A 23,604-nucleotide genomic window follows, 5' to 3' on the forward strand; every position below is an offset into this window, starting at 1 on the left:
ACTTTTATGTAACGCTCTATTTATTTTATTTTGTAACATTTTCAAACAATTGCATTTATTTGTAAACATGAATTAATCCCTGCCATACTAATGTATCCTTTAGATTTGCCAATCAGGACTCAAGGAAAGCTGGGTGGTTTGTTCTTTATGCATTATCTATCACTACTATAAAGGGAGTTAAAGAGTTAGTATGTAATGCAAAGAGAGATGATAATAAGGTCTTAATATTAGAAAAAAAAAGAACAGGGAACAACTTGTGAGATGTAAACAATCCCTGTAAAATGCATTCACATCCGATGTAAAGGTTTATTATATCTGGGAAATAAAAAAAAATAGGAATACATTAAAAGAGAGCTTTTTTTTTTTCTTTCTCCCTCCTGCATCATTCTAAGAAATCCACCAACCATAAAGCCAAGTGTTCCCACCACCCACCACCCCCAACCCTCCTGCATCTCTGCTGCAGCCAGAGAACCGGCCATATTGGGTTTACAATTCTGTCTGAGCTGTACCATCGAGGGGAAAATTACATTATATAAATAGATATATTCCAGGACAGCAGCCGGAGACCCCCCTCACCCCTCCCAGGCCATGGGCAGGAGAGAGCGCCCAACACCCCATGGGCTAAGCTCGGTAACACTGGCACTCAGCCTCCTGGGTAAGTTGTATGGCCAGTTCTGCATGCACAGCTGGGTATACATCTGCCGCAATGCACTTCTTCCACCCTCCGCACACTCCACAGTTACCCTTTCACTGCCAATTGGGGGTAAATGATGCCCATGAATTCAGCCTATAAAAAAAAAACACAAAAACAAAACACGATAAAATAATCAAAAATAAATAAACATTTAATTGCATAGGAATAAAACACTGTCAGAGTGGGGGTGATAGGTAGATCCTATATCTGTAAATATTGTAGGGTCGTGGGACATTTTACCTGCCATTATTGGACGATGCTCCCCAAGTCACCTTCACATGCCTGACCTAATTCTAGCACAAATCATTGCAGCTTAGATTATGGTACCGAGGGACTTCGATGCAAAAAGCAGAAGGGATTCCAGAGAGGATTAATACAGACTGAGAGGAAACGGAGGAAGAATAATTCTGATGATTTCCTAACTAGGAATTAAAAGCTTTTTTTTTTGGGGGGGGGGGGATCCTGTATATTGCAACAAGGTCATGAATACAAGAAATGTCATAGATGAGGGGGCAATCATGAATGAGGATGTCCAGTGCTATTGATAAACGCTTTGTGTAAATTACAAAAATTGATTGTAAAATATATACTTTTACTGGACCGGTTCTAAATGGTCACTGGGACCATTATAAAATACCAGTGCTCATGTTATCATAATGGTGTTGAATTGATACAATAGTTATCATCACATATCAACAAGATTTCTAATATATTATTAGTGTTAGGCAATGCATATGATTCTGGCAGGTATATATGTGCGTAAATGAAAATAAAGAAATGGATAGAAATATACCGTATATATATATGACGCGCCCCCTGGGACATATTCCTTTTTGAGGGGAATACCCGGCACCGGATCAGATGGGGAGGTTGTAGTCTCCGAGCGGCTGTGACCCGGTCCCGTGCCCAGGGCGTCAAGCTCAGTGTGATGTGGCAGTTCTACAGATGTTACTAAAGTTCTTTTGTGTCGACTACGCCACCCGTTGTGATGCGGTCACTGTGGCCGCCGCTGCAGCAGGGTCCGCTGAGGCTGATGGTGGGTGCGCAGCTTGGTGGGATAACCCCCAACGGGAAGGGTATAGCCTCAGAGGGGACAGGCGCAGAGGATGGGGGTTGTGGTGGCGTAGTGCAGACGGCAGTGAAGACAGAGTCGGGTTGTGCAGTTAAGGGTGTTTACTTACTGCAGATGTTGTACTGGTCACTCCAGCTGCTAGTGACCACCCGAGCCGTGCTGCGTCCACCAGGTCCTGGATCCAGCCAACCCCCAAACAAGTCCGGAGCGTGGCCCTGAGCTCTCCCTCTGTCCTTTCTTCAGCCGTCCCCACCAGTGATCCACCTAGGTCCAGCTCCCTCGGGCCTTCTGTTGGGACACCCTTGGCCCTGGGTTCCCTGACCCTTCATGTGGTGTGCCTTCGGGGTGAATGTGGTGGGTGACCGTGACAGACACTGCCCACGGTCTCCGGTCTCTGGCTGGGGATTGTTTTTACCCCCACCAGCTTGGGTTCCGGTACCCTGATGCTGACTCCTCACCCGGTGCTCTGATTTGGGTTCTTGGGTCCCTTCTCTTCTGTGCTCTGGGTCTTTCTCTTTTCTCCTCTCTCACTCTGGGTCTTGGTCTTTCTTCTCTCCTCTCCTAACTTGTTTTCTGCAGCTGATCCTCTCTGCATCTGACTCTCTGCGTCTGACCCTGATTCTAGTTGGTGCCCACCTTATATATCCCTCTATGTGTGAGCTCAGGTGACCAGCACCCAATGAGCTCCTAACTTTACCCAGGCTGCTCCCCCTATCTGCCCCTACACTACATGGGATGTTCCACCCCCCTCCCACTCCAGCCAGGAACAGACTCGGTCGTACCTGCACATTTCTAAGTGGGAGTACCGTCGGCCTGTTCCTCGGAAATGGGATGTGTGTAGTGCATGCAGCCTACCGAGCTCAGTTCCACTCTCCATCCTTACCCGGGAGTGGAATATCACACCTCTGGGTTGAGGTGCAATACCCCTGTAGCAGCCGAATCCTCAGGGTGCTACATTCCCCCCTGGTAAATCACAGCACGTCCTCGGGCTGTAAAGACAAAAACACCAAAACATACAAAATTTTTTTCATATAAACATATAAAACATATAAAAAACATTATATAAATAACATATCTTAGCAGATAAAACTTTCTCGTCGTCTCCTGTTTCCGGTTCCTCCTCCGGACACTGTGCACCGTGTGTCCGGGAAAAGTGCGACAGTCTCTTAGAAAATCTGGTTTTCTATAAAACCGGTAGGGGGCGCTTTAGGACGCGCAACTATTTACAGGGGAAGTTGGCCGCTCTCAGTCCTCGGCCAGGTAGAGGGAAGGGAATGGCTGCTCACAGTCCTCAGCCTGTAGGATGAAGGGGTTAACGGGTAAACAGTTCACTGGTCCCAACGGGGACTATTTTAGCAGCAACGGTTCACTGTGCCCCGACGGGCAACTATATACAGTCTCTATTCCCGTCCTCAACGACGGCTCCCTCCTGCTTTTTCTTAGTGATACGGTGTTGCTTCAGACCCGTCCGGGTCCTCTGGCTCCTCCTCCCCGTACCGCAACTCCTCCTCCGTCAAGCGGTGTACGTGGAGGGCGTAAGGTCCTTTGGCACACTTGTGCCGGGTGAAAGTGACCTCGTCTCCGACGTAGAGGTCACGGCCTTTGTGACCTTCCGGCAGGTGGGACTCGACGTCTCTGCGGGTCACAAAAACGTCACCACGGTTGTTACGGTCCCGAATAAAGCCCCACCCATGCTGCGGGTTGAACTTTATCACCGTCCCGATGGTGCGGGGACAGTGCGCTGCACGGGGGTTCCTCCTAGTCCGGCTCTTCTGCTCCGCACTCCGGATTTGGGCCTGTTGTTCTCTGACCCGCCTCTCCTCCCGTTCCCTCGTAAACTCTGCTAGCTGCTGACGACAACACTCAGTACGCTCAGCGGCGACTGCCCGAGTTTCCTGAGCGAACCCCATTAAATCTTCTCCGGTGGGGTCCCACTCAAACTGTGCTTCCGCTAGCGGGGGCGAGATCCGTGCCACGGGCTTCGGAGCCGGAATCAGGGGTTCATCCAGGGGTCTTAGTCTCTGCTGCCGTTCCAGCTCATGGTATCCTTCGGGCCAGATGAAGGGCCGCCCGTCCGGCCATGTGAGCTGGCTGAAGAGGTCCTCCCCCAGGTGTGGCACCCTTGGTATTGCGGGCGCGGTGGTGGTGGCGCCCGGGTTGCCCAGGCCTTGCGGCCAGGCCTGGGGCACCTGGAAGGTGAAGGGCACCGTTAGGACGGCGGCGCCCTGGGCTACCTGGCCTTGCGGCCAGGCCGGAGGCTCCGCGGAGGTAGGGGGCGCTGTTGGTGGTGCGGCGCCCGGGGGTACTAGGCCTTGCGACCAGGCTGGTGGTAATTCCTGCTTTGTCACGCTCCGGATCGAGGCGCGTGACGTCACAGGGGTCGCTGCGGCGGCTTCCGGTCGGGGCCTAGTCCATAGCGGTGACATGGCGGCTACGGGCACAGCAGGGGGACTTTCGGGCTCTGCGACGGGGAGCTGGGGCAGGTGAGCGGTGTCACGGCTTGGGGTATAGGCGTCCCCTTTACCTGCCTCCATGCGTTCGGCTCCCTCCTCGGCGCCGTCTCCGGCCTTGGGTCCTCCCGCGCCATCCTCAGAGGCGGTCTGCTTCCTCTTCCAGGGTAGCGTGCTCCGTTGACTGGTCTCTGCTTGCTGGGCCATCTCCCGGCTCCACTCCGCCAGTATCTCACGCTGTACCCGGGCCATCCTCCGTGCGAGGCCCTCCAAGGCAGTTTGTGCACACTCCCGGTCTCGGGGGAGCTGCGCTAAGATCTCCGCTAGACCTAGCGGGGTTGTGGACTCTAGCAGGCTCCTGACCATCGGGTCGGTGCTGCTCTGCTCTTCTTCCGGCAGGCTCCTGGCCAGCGGGCCGGTGCTGCTCTGCCCTCCTTCCTCGGTCTCTAGCAGACTCCTGGCCAGCGGGCCGGTGCTGTTCTGCTTTCTCTCCATCTCCGGGTAAGCTCCTCCGCTACTCCTCGTTAGACCTCTTGTCTCCGGGTGCGCTCGCTCCAGACTCCTCCAAGCGACACCCATCTTTTCTCTTCTCTTTCGTCTCCTCCCACTTCGAGGGCGGTCCCGGGGCAACTCGGTGACTGTCAGCTCCAGGGGGAGTTCTTTCACGCTGACAGACACCTCCAGCATCACAGTCTCTGTTGGTGGGGGCGGTTTCCACTTTTGGCGCCATTTTCTGTCCTGGCCCACGATGGGAGGTGGCCTCTTGCCCTCCTTTGGCACGCCCATAATGGCGTCCGCTGCTCTTCCAAGGCGGGAAATCTGCGGTTTTGGCGGGAAGCGTCGCCCAGTGGCGGGAAACTCTGCAGATGGCGAGAACAAGCTGGAAATGGCGGACAATCGGCGGGAAACGACCTGTGATGGGGTCCGATGGCGTGGACCCTCCGGAACCGGCGGGAGACTTCTTTCTGAGGTAAACTTGCACTTTTCTTCAGGCACGCAGTACCCGGGTGTTGCGGGCACGTAATCCTGCCGACTACGCCAAAGTTGACGCGCCCCCTGGGACATATTCCTTTTTGAGGGGAATACCCGGCACCGGATCAGATGGGGAGGTTGTAGTCTCCGAGCGGCTGTGACCCGGTCCCGTGCCCAGGGCGTCAAGCTCAGTGTGATGTGGCAGTTCTACAGATGTTACTAAAGTTCTTTTGTGTCGACTACGCCACCCGTTGTGATGCGGTCACTGTGGCCGCCGCTGCAGCAGGGTCCGCTGAGGCTGATGGTGGGTGCGCAGCTTGGTGGGATAACCCCCAACGGGAAGGGTATAGCCTCAGAGGGGACAGGCGCAGAGGATGGGGGTTGTGGTGGCGTAGTGCAGACGGCAGTGAAGACAGAGTCGGGTTGTGCAGTTAAGGGTGTTTACTTACTGCAGATGTTGTACTGGTCACTCCAGCTGCTAGTGACCACCCGAGCCGTGCTGCGTCCACCAGGTCCTGGATCCAGCCAACCCCCAAACAAGTCCGGAGCGTGGCCCTGAGCTCTCCCTCTGTCCTTTCTTCAGCCGTCCCCACCAGTGATCCACCTAGGTCCAGCTCCCTCGGGCCTTCTGTTGGGACACCCTTGGCCCTGGGTTCCCTGACCCTTCATGTGGTGTGCCTTCGGGGTGAATGTGGTGGGTGACCGTGACAGACACTGCCCACGGTCTCCGGTCTCTGGCTGGGGATTGTTTTTACCCCCACCAGCTTGGGTTCCGGTACCCTGATGCTGACTCCTCACCCGGTGCTCTGATTTGGGTTCTTGGGTCCCTTCTCTTCTGTGCTCTGGGTCTTTCTCTTTTCTCCTCTCTCACTCTGGGTCTTGGTCTTTCTTCTCTCCTCTCCTAACTTGTTTTCTGCAGCTGATCCTCTCTGCATCTGACTCTCTGCGTCTGACCCTGATTCTAGTTGGTGCCCACCTTATATATCCCTCTATGTGTGAGCTCAGGTGACCAGCACCCAATGAGCTCCTAACTTTACCCAGGCTGCTCCCCCTATCTGCCCCTACACTACATGGGATGTTCCACCCCCCTCCCACTCCAGCCAGGAACAGACTCGGTCGTACCTGCACATTTCTAAGTGGGAGTACCGTCGGCCTGTTCCTCGGAAATGGGATGTGTGTAGTGCATGCAGCCTACCGAGCTCAGTTCCACTCTCCATCCTTACCCGGGAGTGGAATATCACACCTCTGGGTTGAGGTGCAATACCCCTGTAGCAGCCGAATCCTCAGGGTGCTACATATATCTATATATATAGAAATATATATATTTATATATATATATATATATACTATCTATCTATCTATCTATATATAAATATATATAGATAGATATATATAAAATATATCAGGTTTAAAGGTCCAGTTTGCCTCTGTATGTGTATATATATATCTAAAAAATACTACTAATAATAAAAAAAAATATATATATAAATATATATATATAAAATAATAAAGAAAAAATATATATATTTATATATTTGTTATTATTTTCTATATATATAAAATAATAAAAATATATATTTTATATATATTTATATATATATATATATATATATATATATATATATATATATATATATATATATATATATATATATATATAGATAGATATACACACACACACATGCATATGTAAAAGTGTTAGGGTTTTTACATACCGGTCTAGGGCAGCAAACTGGACCTTTACATCTGATATATTAGATAGATAGATAGATATGGAAAAATGGTTTAAAAATTTAAAAAACCTAAAATTACTACATTCTTGATTTTAGCAGATTTTACAACATCCTGAAAATGGGATTTAATGATGCAAAGTCCCATTACATCAGCATCTGTGCATCTGGGACAGACAACATGCTGCATACAGGAAAACTATTCTTCCCCTCCTTCTACCTTAATACATCCAGCCCCCCACCTCCTCCTCCAGTAAACTTGACTCAGCAGAGTAGATATTGATCATGTAATAATGGAGTGCTGTGCAGTTACCCTTGCCATTCTGGTGAGCGGGGAGTGATTGCAGTACCATAAGTCACCAGTAGGAAGCCTCTTAACCCCTCTTATGCCGTTTACTCTGCAATGTGACCTGCACAGTGCACCAGATGCCGGTGGAGGATATACCCGCAGTGCAGCAACCATAGATGAGATAGAGACAAGGAAGAGAAGGAGGGGGACCTGCAAGGAAAAGTAAAAAAAAAAAAGAGTTATTAGAGATGCAGGCATTAAAATGCAAGGCGAGAACAAAGTTAGCGGAATTAGTAATGGATGCATGTAGAAGATAACAGTTTACAAGTGATGGTATAAAGGGTAAAACTCTGCAGAATTGAATTACAATTTAGGTTATTTTGTAAATAAGTAATTTTGGATTACAAGATTATCACAGAGAACTTCCGTAGCGACTATGGATTATTAGGCTACATTCCCACAATGAGGTTTTTGATGTTGCATATTTTCTGCACCTATTAAGAAAAATAAGTTACTTGCATTTTTTTTCGGAAAAAAACTCACCAAGAACTCATTGTGGAAACATAGCCTTAGTGTATTAGCCTGGAAGACTTCATGTAAGAGGTTTGGAGTAACAATACTGATCTTTTTATGCTAATAAACTACATTAAAGGGATTTCCCTATGTAATAAAAAGTTCTACAATGCTCTAATATGCTTTAATGCTTTATATTTCAATTCCTCTCCTTTTTCAAGATATGACCATGCTGTGAATAAGAGAGAACCTTCCGGGAGGCAGAAATCCCTCATCCTGTCCACTTGCCAAGAAGTAGATACAATTGTATCCCATGAAAACAATGCTCTGTGGGCAAACTGGCAGTGCGGTGTGTTCAGCTCACAGAGCATTGTCTAGACTGGATACAAATGTATCAGTCTCCTATTTATCTATCCATATTCCTCCTTTAATGTCCTGATTTTTTTCACAACAAACTTGAAACTTTGGAGGAAATAAAACATAAAGTATATTAGGAAATTGTATCACTTTACAATGTAATTTTGTAAATAAATTACTTATCTTGCACTGATCCTGAGTTACGGCTTGTATTATCGCCCATGGCTGCATTCAGGCTTCAGAGCTGGAATCTCAGAGTATTCCTTGTTGGCTCAATCTTTCCACAGATCTTTTGTTCCTTGGAACTTAAAAGCTATGGACACCTTTTGACATGAGAAAAAAAATGTTTTACATGCAGTCACGAGAAAAACTAAATACACCCTCTTTGAATTCTATGGTTTTATGTATCAGGACATAAAATAAAAAACATCTGACCTTTAGAAGGTCCTAAAATTAGGTAAATACAACCTCAGATGAACAAGAACACATAAGAAATTACACTGTCATTATTTACTTAACAGAAAATAGGCCAAAATGCGGAGAAAGATATGTGAAAAATTAAGTACACCCCATGAATCAATAGATTGCATAAAACCATAGCATTGTATGTTAGTGGTTACCTTTAGATACACAGTTTGCAATCTAGTGTCAGACTTTCCTTATGTCAATGTGCCCTCACTAGCCCTTGCTTCCTATGCTGCATCCTTCTTATATAGACCATGAAGGATCTCTTCCTACCTTGTGCTCAGAATGATGCTGAGAATTGGATGATTTTCCTCTCCCTTCCCCTGCAGTGTCTGTAGTGGGTGTTTTTCTGTATGTACGCTAACCCACAGCCTATGTGATACACAGTACACAGTTTGATCAATGTCATCAACCCTCCCTAAAGACAAAGATGTTTTACCCCTTCTTCAGACATTCCGTTCTGCCATGTAGAACCTTCTCCCCCTCTCCTGCAGCTATCCTAAACACTGACACCAGAACAACCAGCTATGTAAAGGAGTTAAAACAGACTCTACAACAGCAAAATAGTAGGAATCTTATAAGACTTTTTTTTTAAAGTTGTTGAATACTGCATTTATAAAAATGGGTGCAAAGGTATCCATAACCTTTAAGTGTGTACAATGGTCACTTTATGTTATGATAATGTAGGTACAAATATCTACGCCACATAGGAGTTCAGCTCAGCCTCGGATCTGACAACAAGGCTGCTGACTGTTTCCTATGACAACCAGCACAACTGTGAAGCAAGCTCTGTTCTAAAATATAGACTGGATCAGTGAAAATTAAGTAAAGCAATGGGTGACCACCTGTCATTGGCTTTTTTTTAAAGTTTGAATTAATGAGACTTTGGTTTAATTAATTTAATTAATTTAATTATTGAATTAAAGGGTAATTCATAGTAGCTCAATACTTTTTTTTATTCTAATTCTTAACAGTTTTGCCATATCCACTGAATTTGCTCCAAATATCTGATAGATGAGGGACCTATCCCCTGTCTCAAGGACTGGGGTGTCCCATCTCCTGACTTGCACTGCCCATTCACTTCTATGGGAGTTCCGATTGCTTGTCACTGACACGTACTGTTCTGCATGTAATGACTTCCAGTTCTACTTTTCTAATGCTTGCATGTGCTCAGTTTGTGCATCCGGGATGGAGATCACTGTGCCCGCTGTTGTTTATGCCCTTAATGGCTCCGACATTCGACTGCCCTGCAACTTCAACTCATGCTACAAGATGGACATCAAACAGTTCTCCATGAACTGGACGTATCGGAGCTGTGACAACTGTACGGAAGAGACGGTGAGAGATGGTGTGGATCTCTGTGAATTTACTGGCTCATCTGTGTAGAGTGCATCTGTGCCAAACCATTGTCCTCCAGTCTGTCCTCACCATGTGTCCTCCGGATTCACACCTGTCCACATTGCACCAACCATCTGTGAGAACCATCAACGTCTGCGCTCCGTCCGTCTACGCTGCTATTTCGTTTGTTTCTGATTCATTTCCATCAGTGTCTTGTTTCCTTTTTGTTACCAACTTTTCTCATATTGCACAAATTACATTTTATTGGCTTTGTATTCTAATACTTTTATATCCAAAACTAAACCCTAGACGTATCCAGACATGTAAAAGTCAGTCCTGGTTTTTACAAAGGATTCATGTGTCCTCCTTTGTGTATTCCCAAAGTAACAAGTTATTTCTTATCTACAGGATGCTGATGCTGGGGGTCCGACCATTCAAACCCTGAGTCAGCCTGAAATCAGGGATCTAAAAAGCAGTCATTAATGAAGCAGCAGTGCAAATGCTCCATTCATTGTTTATCAGACTTCTGTACTCTGCTTTATCCTACAGTCCCACAGACAATGAATGGAGCAGAGGTCGAGCATGCGCACCTCTACTCTATTATAAATGGGGTCAGCAGAGCCCCAATCTTGATCGAACCCCTCTACGATCAGCAAGTCATACCCTATCCTATTGATAACACATACAGTGGGTACGGAAAGTATTCAGACCCCTTTCAATTTTTCACTCTTTGTTTCATTGCAGCCATTTGGTAAATTCTAAAAAGTTCATTTTTTTTCTCATTAAAGTACACTCTGCACCCCATCTTGACTGAAAAAAACAGAAATGTAGAAATTTTTGCAAATTTATTAAAAAAGAAAACTGAAATATCACATGGTCATAAGTATTCAGACCCTTTGCTCAGACACTCATATTTAAGTCACATGCTGTCCATTTCCTTGTGATCCTCCTTGAGATGGTTCTACTCCTTCATTGGAGTCCAGCTGTGTTTAATTAAACTGATAGGACTTGATTTGGAAAGGCACACACCTGTCTATATAAGATCTCACAGCTCACAGCGCATGTCAGACCAAATGAGAATCATGAGCTCAAAGGAACTGCCCAAGGAGCTCAGAGACAGAATTGTGACAAGGCACAGATCTGGCCAAGGTTACAAAAGAATTTCTGCATTACTCAAGGTTCCTAAGAGCACAGTGGCCTCCATAATCCTTAAATGGAAGAAGTTTGGGACCACCAGAAGTCTTCCTAGACCTGGCAGTCCAGCCAAACTGTACAATCGTGGGAGTAGAGGCTTGATGAGAGAGGTAAAATAGAACCACAAGATCACTGTGGCTGAGCTCCAGAGATGCAGTAGGGAGATGGGAGAAAGTTCCACAAAGTCAACTATCACTGCAGCCCTCCACCAGTCAGGCCTTTATGGTAAAGTGGCCCGACGGAAGCCTATCCTGAGTGCAAGACATATGAAAGCCCGCATAGAGTTTGCTCAAAAACACATGAAGGACTCCCAGTCTATGAGAAATAAGATTATCTGGTCTGATGAGACAAAGACAGAACTTTTTGGTGATAATTCTAAGAGGTATGTGTGGAGAAAACCAGGCACTGCTCATCACCTGCTCAATACAATCCCAACAGTGAAACATGGTGGTGGCAGCATCATGCTATGGAGGTGTTTTTCAGCTGCAGGGACAGGACGACTGGTTGCAATTGAAGGAAACATGAATGCGGCCAAGTACAGATATATCCTGGATGAAAACCTCTTCCAGAGTGCTCTGGACCTCAGACTTGGCTGAAGGTTCACCTTCCAACAAGACAATGACCCTAAGCACACAGCTAAAATAACAAAGGAGTGGATTCAGAACAACTCTGTGACCATTCTTGACTGGCCCAGCCAGAGCCCTGACCTAAACCCAATTGAGCATCTCTGGAGAGACCTGAAAATGGCTGTCCACCAACGTTCATCATCCAACCTGACGGAACTGGAGAGGATCTGCAAGGAAGAATGGCAGAGGATCCCCAAATCCAGGTGTGAAAAACTTGTTGCATCATTTCCAAGAAGACTCATGGCTGTACTAGCTCAAAAGGTGCTTCTACTCAATACTGAGCAAAGGGTCTGAATACTTATGACCATGTGATATTTCAGTTTTTCTTTTTTTAATAAATTTGCAAAAATTTCTACATTTCTGTTTTTTTCAGTCAAGATGGGGTGCAGAGTGTACTTTAATGAGAAAAAAAATGAACTTTTTAGAATTTACCAAATGGCTGCAATGAAACAAAGAGTGACAAAGTTAAAGGGGTCTGAATACTTTCTGTACCCACTGTATCTTTAATGTCACACAAACCTGTAATAGAGCTTAGCCTTGCTGCCCTCATCCCCAACAATAAGGTACTTTTGACGCACATACCAGTTTAGTATATATTTTATAATTCTCATGCTCTGTAACTTGCCATTCAATATTTAATGTTCACTGTTATCAGCATTCTGACAGCACTGTAGGTGCTGGAACCTACTTCTCTTCTATTCGCAACACTTATTTCTCCTGCCATTGTCCAATGGCTTTTCTGACAGAAAGAAAGACACAGCCTTACAAACATCAGGTCAGATTACCAATGCACTGACTGAATGCAGCAGACCCCCGTTATAGAGGCGGGGGCAGCACATGTGCAAAATACTGATGGAGCAACCACTCACAAACCTAGTAATTCATGGAGGGAGTGATTGCCTAGTATTATAAATGCACACAAATGAGGCTTGTGTAGGGCGCCAGTCACACAGGTACGCGTGAAGCACAGTGTCTGGCTTACAGCCTATTGATGACGCCCATACTGTAAGTGCACCCCACATGGACAGACACCCCCCAATTCACCCAACCAACACTAAAGGGCCCGGCTGCATCTTGCATAAAAATGGAAAAAAATGTGCAATAAAAAGATAAAAAATGGCAGGAGAGTTGGAGTAGAAAGACAAAAAGTTGCATAAGCTCTTACTATGAGCGGCACCTCCACCTCCTTCTTTGCCATGGGTATCATCAATCCTTGTAGACCACCCTTCATTATTGGCCATGGAACCAGGGAATGATATTTCCAATAGCTTTGATTTTTTTTTGCCCAGATCAGAAATGTATTATGAGAAAACATATTTTTATGAAGGTTTTTCAAGGAAGCTAAACTTAAAAAAAAAAAAAAAAAGAAAAAGCAACACAAAACTATAATGTGTTCTTGCAGTAGGAAAGCGATCACTAATGGAAGTCTAACAATTTCTCAGGAACTAAAACCCACCATGCTATTGAAATGGGGCTTCAAAGGTCCCACTGAGAATGTATAAAAGTGTGGGAAGATGTGGAATAAGAACGTAGCGTGAAGCCGAAAACAGAAAAGAAGCAACGTGCGCTGGATTAGTCAGTTCACAAGGCTTATATGTAAGCGCACAGGTACAGGAATATGCGGCTCGGCTTGTGAATATGGAGCATGTGGGTTGAGATCGCCTCCTCAGGCAATGAGCACAACAGGTGCTGGAGCGAAGGAAGCCTGTGTGGGAAGGACATGAAGCAAAGATTAAATAGGAGAGTTCAGAAAAATGGAAGAATGAAAAAAAAAAAACGTGATAATAGAGTTAAGAATAGAACTGCACAATATAAAGTAGGATCGACGGGGAGGGTGGTGCTAGCGGGGATGGAGAAGATAACGTCAGCCGAGCTCTGTTTTCACGCTTTTTTTGCAAGATACAATTGATCAAGGGCTTGTTCACACATTATGGTCAAGTTGAGTTTTTTTGTTGTTTTTTTTTTTACCAGAATTGTCAATTTACAATTTTAAATAAAAAAAAAAAACTCAACCACAATGCTTTAAAATGTTTTGGTGTTGCAAAAGAAAATGCAGCATTTTGCTATAAATGGTGTAAAAATATTGACTGAATAAATCCTAACATACAGTGCCATGTGAAAGTATTTGGCCCCCTTGAACTTTTCTACCTTTTGCCACATTTCTGGCTTCAAACATAAAGATATAAAATTCTAATTTTTTTGGTGGACGAATCAACAACAAGTGGGACACAATCGCGAAGCGGAACGAAATTTATTGGATATTATAATCTTTTTTAACAAATTAAAAACTGAAAAGTGGGGCGTGCAATATTATTCGGCCCCCTTGAGTTAATACTTTGTAGCGCCACCTTTTGCTGCGATTACAGCTGCAAGTCGCTTGGGGTATGTCTCTATCAGTTTTGCACATCGAGAGGCTGAAATTCTTGCCCATTCTTCCTTGCAAAACAGCTCAAGCTCAGTGAGGTTGGATGGAGGGCGTTTGTGAACAGCAGTTTTCAGCTCTTTTCACAGATTCTCGATTGGATTCAGGTCTGGACTTTGACTTGGCCATTCTAACACCTGGATACGTTTATTTTTGAACCATTCCATTGTAGATTTTGCTTTATGTTTGGGATTATTGTCTTGTCGGAAGATAAATCTCCGTCCCAGTCTCAGGTCTTTTCCAGACTCCAACAGGTTTTCTTCCAGAATGGTCCTGTATTTGGCTCCGTCCATCTTTCCATCAATTTTAACCATCTTCCCTGTCTCTGCTGAAGAAAAGCAGGCCCAAACCATGATACTGCCACCACCATGTTTGACAGTGAGGATGGTGTTTTGAGGGTGATGAGCTGTGTTGCTTTTACGCCAAACATATCGTTTTGCATTGTGGCCAAAAAGTTTGATTTTGGTTTCATCTGACCAGAGCACCTTATTCCACATGTTTGGTGTGTCTCCCATGTGGCTTGTGGCAAACTTCAAACAAGACTTTTTGTGGATATCTTTGAGAAATGGCTTCCTTCTTGCCACTCTTCCATAAAGGCCAGATTTGTGCAGTGTACGACTGATTGTTGTCCTATGGACAGACTCTCTCTCCTCAGCTGTAGATCTCTGCAGTTCATCCAGAGTGATCATGGGCCTTTTGGCTGCATCTCTGATCAGTCTTCTCCTTGTTTGAGATGAAAGTTTAGAGGGACGGCCGGGTCTTGGTAGATTTGCAGTGGTCTGATACTCCTTCCATTTCAATATGATCGCTTGCACAGTGCTCCTTCAGATGTTTAAAACTTGGGAAATCTTTTTGTATCCAAATCCGGCTTTAAACTTCGCCACAACAGTATCTCGGACCTGCCTGGTGTGTTCCTTGGTCTTCATGATGCTCTCTGCACTTGAAACAGAACCCTGAGACTATCACACAGCAGGTGCATTTATACGGAGACTTGATTACACACAGGTGGATTCTAGTTATCGTTACCAGTCATTTAGGACAACATTGGATCATTCAGAGATCCTCACTGAACTTCTGCACTGAAAGTAAAGGGGCCGAATAATATTGCACGCCCCACTTTTCAGTTTTTAATTTGTTATAAAAGTTTAAAATATCCAATAAATTTCATTACACTTCACGATTGTGTCCCACTTGTTGTTGATTCTTCCAAAAAAAATTAGAATTTTATATCTTTATGTTTGAAGCCAGAAATGTGGCAAAAGGTTGAAAAGTTCAAGGGGGCCAAATACTTTCACAAGGCACTGTATTTCCATTCTTACCTATCAATCAGAAACGTTGATGAAAGTTCATGAAAATATTGATAAAAACAAAACAACACAAATCTTAATAGACAGAGTTTATGAGCTAGAAATGGACTCTAATAGAATGGAAAATATAAGAATATGTCCACGGTGACCAAACTAGGCAGATTTAGTTACGGAAATGTTGCGGGTTTGATTCAACGGTCACCCTTTTCATTACAAAGGGTTAAAATGGTGAAAATCCACGACGTGGGTCACTAACTTATAGGTATAGAACATGCATGGAAACACACAAGGCTCGCACGCCATACTTGTCCACATTGACTGGTGACATCAGGTTTGGAAAGTTCAAGAAAAAGAATGATATGAGTACACGAGTCGCCCCAGATTTTTGTGCCCACAAACATCAATAATTTGCTACATCCAATGGAAAATCACCCCAGAGCAAAGCCAAAAATAATTACTGGCACTAAAGTCCCAAAAATATTGACCTCACGATAAATAGAATAAATAGAGAATACAATAAATAAATAGAAACTTTATGAGCCTAAATAAATAAAGTCCTTAAAATAAACTCATACTGCGCCCAAAATACAGACCCCAGAGTAAGTACAGGTCCTAGACCAGATCCCCCCCAAAAAAACACAAACGAGACCCAAGGATAAATGCAGATCAAAAAAAAAAATACCCACTGAAATAAATACAGATCCACTAGATAAATACAGACCCTAAATTAGAACCCCCTGCCCCTGATCACAAAATTAATACAGACCCCCTAAATAGAGGTCCCACTGCTGGGACCTTAAACCTATTAAGACCTCATGTAGACCCAAGACCAGAACTCCTGATTAAATACAGACCCCAGAATAAATATATATCTAATATTAGATCCCATGATGCAGACTCCTGAATAACCACAGACCCCAGAATAAATCCATACATCAGACTAGACCCCCTAACCAAATACAGATCAGATCCTAGGTACACAGTACCTACAGACCACAGACCAGACCTGCTTAAATTCATGCAAACCCCAGACCAGACTCCTTCCGTAATACCCCAAAGCAGAACACCCTAAAGAAATTGACCCCATAATAAATACATACCTCAAACTGACCCCTAAATACTAAGGAACCACAAATACCGACCCCAGTACAGACTCCACGACCTCCAAAATAAATACAGACCCAGACCCGATCATGTAAAATAATGCAGACTCCAGACCAAATCCCCTAAATACATAAAATACAGCAATACATCAATGATACATGAATAATCATAAATTGCAAGAACGACAATGGATGGGGATGGAAAAAAATCCCATAAAGAAACAAAGTCATTTGAACATCAGGCTGTGTGCCAACTTCCCCAATAATAGATGTCATGGGAAAAAAGGATCAAGCATGTTGAATTTTGACATGCCCAATCTTTTGTTTCAGAAGTAGTGTCCCACACCTTGGAAACACATGCATGCTCGGTCAAGCTGAGTGTATGAGGGAGTCAGGAGGAACAGCTTTCATTGAAATGAATGTTCAGTCATCAGCCATTGAAGGTGTATGAGCCAATACTATTCCTCTGTCCACTTAGAATACTTTTATAATAAATGTTTAACCACTTTAGAGTCCATAGTTCCCCAGTGTATGTGGAAATGTGGAGGATGGAGAAACGTTTAGAAGTCTTAATAGATCAATTAGTAAATAACCACTATCAGCGTTCTCTCCCCTCTCCCGGATTTTATTATATTGTTTATGCTTCCTGAATTGATTTATAGACAATTCAGATTATACTTGATCTCCACTGCGCCATCCCATCAAGCTAAAAACTTAAACAGTAATTGACAATTTTCTAAATTTCACTGGCTGGCCATCAGTAACGGGTGTGGTTTGATGAGCAGTTCTTTATGTATAGCGTCCAGTATTTAAAGAATATGGACACCTTCTTGGGCACTTTTTTTTTTACTTAGATGCATGTATATTTGGCTAAATTATTTTGGCAGTTTGGTACTGCTAAACATTTTGCACCGTTTGACTTCTACACCCTCTATGTATCACAGTACATAGCAGTCTGTAGACTGAGTTAACAGGGAATCCATCAGTGAGCTTGTTTTGAGGACAGGGTCTGTAAGTCTTAGTCCTCTTTTGCTGAACTCTCTCCTAAGCTGATTTAGAACCAAATCCATTTGCTTTTTTCACATTCATACAAAACCCTGAAATGGGGTACAACTATGATGACTAATCATACCACTATACATTACAAAAAAACAGTATCCTACAGCGCATTCTGTACAAAATAATACACAGTGGCTACACCGTGCCATACAGAGAAGTCATAATCCCATATAGTGTACAAATAATGCCACGCATGCATTTGTTTCCTATATACAAATTTACACAACTTTCAAAATAGTCTTCATTAAAATATTCTACCATTTTGTTGCTGCAGAGTGTCTGTAAGTCCTTTATCTAGCTGAGTGCTTTACAAAAATGTTACAAATCCTTCTCCTGGTTCTGACAGCTCTCTCTGCAGAGAAAACTGGCTGTAAAAAAGATAGAAAAAACAAGATGAGGAAATAAGTGCAGGATAGAAGCTGTGCTGATATATTAGCTACTGAAACCATTAGCACCATGGATACACAAAGAGCTCACTTCCAGACAATATTACTGGGAGAGACCCACAAAGACTTCACATCCAGCCTATATTACAAGGAGAGACACACAGAGCTCACATCCAGCCTATATTACTGGGAGAGACACACAGAGACTTTCCATCCATCCTATAATACTGGGAGAGACACCCATAGACTTCACATCCGACCTATATTACTGGGAGAGACACACAGAGACTTCACATCCAGCTTATATTACTGGGAGAGATACACAGACTTCACCATCCAGCCTATATTACTGGGAGAGACACACAAAAACTTCACATCAAGCCTATATTATTGAGAGAGTCACACAGAGACTTCACATCCAGCCATATTATTGGGAAAGACGCAGAGAGATTTCACATCTAGCCTATATTACTGGGAGAGAAACTCATAGACTTCACATCTAGTCTATATTACTGGGAGAGACAAACAGAGACTTCACATCCAGTCTATATTACTGAAAGAGACACAGAGACTTCACATCCAGCCTATATTACTGAAAGAGACACACATAGATTTCACATCAAGCTTATATTATTGATAGAGTCACACAGAGACTTCACATCCAGCCTATATTACTGGGAAGACACAGAGAGACTTCACATCTAGCCTATATTACTGGGGGAGATACATAGAGACTTCACATCCATCCTATATTACTGGGAGAGACACACAGAGACTTCACATCCAGCCTATGTTACTGGGAAGACAGAGAGACTTCATATCCATCCTATATTACTGGGAGAGACATACAGAGATTTCATATCCAGCTTATATTATTGAGAAAGACACACAGAGACTTCACATCCAGTCTATATTATTGAGAGAGACACACAGAGACTTCACATTCAGCCACTATTACTGGGAGAGATACATAGAGACTTCATATCCAGCCAATATTACTGAGAGACACACCCAGATACTTCACATCCAGCCTATATTACTGGGAGAGACACACAGAGACTTCATATCCAGCTTATGGTATTGAGAGAGACACACAGAGACTTCACATCCAACCTATATTATTGAGAGAGACACACAGAGACTTCACATCCAGCCTACATTATTAAGAGAGACACACAGAGACTTAACATTCAGCCTATATTACTGGGAGAGACACACAGAGCTCACATCCTGCTTATATTACTGGGAGAGATACATAGAGACTTCATATCCAGCCTATATTACTGAGGGACACACCCAGATACTTCACATCCAGCCTATATTACTGAGAAAGACACACATAGACTTCATATCCAGCTTATGTTATTGAGAGAGACACACAGAGACTTCACATCCAGCCTATATTATTGAGAGAGACACCCAGAGACTTCACATCCAGCCTATATTACTGAGACAGCCTCTCCAACAAAGGAAAAATCTGAAGCCTGGATCAGGCTGCAAACTGCACATCAGGGGGTCTGAACATTAATGAAGGAATGAAGATTGCAGACTAAAACTGACTTCATATCCAGCTTATGTTATTGAGAAAGACACACAGAGACTTCACATCCAGTCTATATTATTGAGAGAGACACACAGAGACTTCACAATCAGCCACTACTACTGGGAGAGATACATAGAGACTTCATATCCAGCCTATATTACTGAGGGATACACCCAGATACTTCACATCCAGCCTATATTACTGGGAGAGACACACAGAGACTTCATATCCAGCTTATGTTATTGAGAGAGACACACAGACTTCACATCCAGCCTATATTATTGAGAGAGACACACAAGAGACTTCACATCCAGCATACATTATTGAGAGAGACACACAGACTTCACATCCAGCCTGCATTACTGGGAGAGACACCCAGAGACTTCACATCCAGCCTATATTACTGAGACAGCCTCTCCCACAAAGGAAAAATCTGAAGCCTGGATCAGGCTGCAAACTGCACATCAGGGGGTCTGAACATTAATGAAGGAATGAAGATTGCAGACTAAAACTGACTTCATATCCAGCTTATGTTATTGAGAGAGACACACAGAGACTTCACATCCAGCCTATATTACTGGGAGAGACGCACAGAGACTTCATATCCAGCTTATGTTATTGAGAAAGACACACAGAGACTTCACATCCAGTCTATATTATTGAGAGAGACACACAGAGACTTCACATTCAGCCACTATTACTGGGAGAGATACATAGAGACTTCATATCCAGCCTATATTACTGAGGGACACACCCAGATACTTCACATCCAGCCTATATTACTGGGAGAGACACACAGAGACTTCACATCCAGCCTATATTATTGAGAGAGACACACAGAAACTTCACATCCAGCTTATATTATTGAGAGAGATACACAGAGCTCACATCCAGCCTATATTACTGGGAGAGACACACAGAGACTTCACATCCAGCCTATATTACTGGGAGAGAAACCCAGAGACTTCACATCCAGCCTATATTATTGAGAGAGACACACAGAGACTTCACATCCAGCTTATATTATTGAGAGAGACACACAGAGACTTCACATCCAGCCTATATTACTGGGAGAGACACACAGAGACTTCACATCCAGCCTATATTACTGAGAGAGACACACAGAGACTTCACATCCAGCCTATATTATTGAGAGAGACACACAGAGACTTCACATCCAGCCTATATTATTGAGAGAGACACACAGAGACTTCACATCCAGCCTATATTACTGGGAGAGACACACAGAGCTCACATCCAGCCTATATTACTGGGAGAGACACACAGACCTCACATCCAGCCTATATTATTGAGAGAGACACACAGAGACTTCACATCCAGCCTATATTACTGGGGGAGACACACAGAGACTTCACATCCAGCCTATATTATTGAGAGAGACACACAGAGACTTCACATCCAGCTTATATTATTGAGAGAGATACACAGAGACTTCACATCCAGCCTATGTTACTGGGAGAGACACACAGAGACTTCACATCCAGCCTATATTACTGAGAGAGACACACAGAGACTTCACATCCAGCCTATATTATTGAGAGAGACACACAGAGACTTCACATCCAGCCTATATTATTGAGAGAGACATACAGAGACTTCACATCCAGCCTATATTACTGGGAGAGACACACAGAGCTCACATCCAGCCTATATTACTGGGAGAGACACACAGAGACTTCACATCCAGCCTATACTACTGGGAGAGACACACAGAGACTTCATATCCAGCCTATATTACTTGGAGCGACACACAGAACTCACATCTAGTCTATATTACTGGGAGAGACACACAGAGCTCACATCCAGCCTATATTACTGGGAGAGACACACACAGCTCACATCCAGCCTATATTACTGGGAGAGACACACAGAGACTTCACATCCAGCCTATATTACTGGGAGAGACACACAGAGACTTCATATCCAGCCTATATTACTGGGAGAGACACACAGAGCTCACATCCAGCCTATATTACTGGGAGAGATACACAGAGCTCACATCCAGCCTATATTACTGGGAGAGACACACAGAGCTCACATCCAGCCTATATTACTGGGAGAGACACACAGAGCTCACATCCAGCCTATATTACTGGGAGAGACACACACAGCTCACATCCAGCCTATATTACTGGGAGAGACACACACAGCTCACATCCAGCCTATATTACTGGGAGAGACACACAGAGCTCACATCCAGCCTATATTACTGGGAGAGACACACATAGACCTCACATCCAGCCTATATTACTGGGAGAGACACACAGAGCTCACTTCCAGCCTATATTACTGGGAGAGACACACAGAGACTTCACATCCAGCCTATATTACTGGGAGAGACACTGCCACAAAAGAAAAATCTGAAACCTGGATCAGGGTGCAAACTGCACATCAGGGGGTCTGAACATTAATGAAGGAATGAAGATTGTAGACTAAAACTGCAATTTTATTAATGAAAAGTAACTTCTAATGTAAAACTCATGTTTTCCATGTCAATATTGTCCATAGACTTTAATTTAGTTGTTACAGTATCAGTATATGCTGTGCAATATCTGTTAAAATATTTCTGCAACTTATTACCAATTCCCACCAGAACTTGACCATCCTCTGTTTCTGAACCTGCAGTTTATCCAGTATGATAAGAAGATCATCAACCAACGTCTCGATCGTTTTCAGAACCGTGTGGAGTTTACAGGAAACCCCATTAAAAATGATTTAGCAGTGACAATCCATGATGTTCAGCTGGATGATGAGGGAGAATACCATTGTTATGTGCTGAACCCTCCAGATCGTCATAAGGGCACTGGGAAAATTCGCCTAGAGGTCCTTACAGAAGGTATAAAATGGGCATCAACTAAAAGTATTGCGTTAGCCAGTCTACAATGACAATGCCCCATAGGAAAAACATGCAAATTACCTCTCGCTACTGCCACCTACTGGAGGCGTCTTCTTTGTATGTCAATGTTTGGCACTTTAATGACTAGAGATATTAGCCAAGATATTAATCATCTCCTTATAACTGACCTGTATATAGTGCTACTGTACCGGTCCAGTGACTATCATTCTGTCTTCTTCTCCTAGTTCCACCTGAAAGAGACTCCACCGTTGCAGTTTTGGTCGGAGCATCGGTTGGAGGTTTTTTGGCCGTTGTCATTCTTTGCCTTGTCATCCTGAAATGTGTCAGAAGAAAAAAAATGCAAAATCTTAACTCAGAGGATCAGAAAACCGAGGAAGAAGTCAAGACCGATGGAGAGGGGAACCCTGAAGGAGAACTGAAAGTATGTGAACAATGAGGAGCTTGGGGAGAGATGGGAGAGGGTGAGTAAGGTGGAGGGGCTTTCCTATAGTCAATAAGTTATAGTTAAGGGGAGGGTCAAGTGGGACATGTACCTCGGGCAGTGACGTACATAGAAATCACAGGGTCCCATAGCAAAAGCCCTATTTGGGTCCCTCCCCTCTAAACACCCTCTCCAAAAAAAATTGGAAGAGTCGTACTTCCCAACTTTTAAAATCAGGAAGAGGGGCGCATATTACGGAAGGTACACAGTAATTATGCCAATACTGAAGCCCCTTGATGTTCTCACTCACTAATATATCACTTTCATGGCCATTATAGAGTATAATGCCCTAAAAATGCCCCATTACTGCATTTCTCCAAAGTAAATTCCCCCACAGTCTTCTATCACACACATTATGATGACACCCCAGTGCCTCCGGAAAAGTAAGGCCAACACAGTATAATTCCTCCCACAGTATGATGCCCCTAAAGTGCCCCCCACACAGTATGATTGCCCCACAGCTCCCCTATGTATAGAATGGAGGCCCCACAGCCCCCTATACACTGTATGATGTCCCTAAAGTGCCCCCCACACAGTGTGATGGCTGCAAAGCTCCCCTATATATAGAATGGAGGCCCCACAGCCCCTATACACAGCATGATGCCCCTAAAGTGCCCCCCCACATAGTGTGATGGCCCCACAGCTGCCCTATATATAGAATGGAGGCCCCACAGCCCCTATACAGAGCATGATGCCTCTAAACTGCCCCCCCCCACACAGTATGA

General features: G+C 44.1%; 1 protein-coding gene across 2 annotated transcripts in view; it reads left to right on the top strand.

Moving 5' to 3' along the window:
* Positions 1-419: 419 nt before the first annotated feature.
* SCN2B (sodium voltage-gated channel beta subunit 2) overlaps positions 420-23,604 on the top strand; it is a 59,158-nt gene continuing 35,973 nt past the window's right edge. Inside the window, exons 1-4 of one of the 2 annotated variants that reach the window (XM_073657046.1) lie at positions 420-655; positions 9,717-9,880; positions 22,167-22,377; positions 22,623-22,819. In XM_073657046.1, coding sequence (XP_073513147.1) covers positions 589-655; positions 9,717-9,880; positions 22,167-22,377; positions 22,623-22,819 — 639 coding nt within the window. In that variant the 5' untranslated portion in view covers positions 420-588. Of the gene's footprint in view, positions 656-9,716; positions 9,881-22,166; positions 22,378-22,622; positions 22,860-23,604 lie in introns of both variants that reach the window. The other variant, XM_073657047.1, reaches the window with a different exon arrangement.

The sequence above is a fragment of the Phyllobates terribilis genome, unplaced genomic scaffold, assembly GCF_046119375.1.
Source record: "Phyllobates terribilis strain yellow unplaced genomic scaffold, ASM4611937v1 Scaffold_12__6_contigs__length_324123572, whole genome shotgun sequence".
Lineage (NCBI taxonomy): Eukaryota > Metazoa > Chordata > Amphibia > Anura > Dendrobatidae > Phyllobates > Phyllobates terribilis.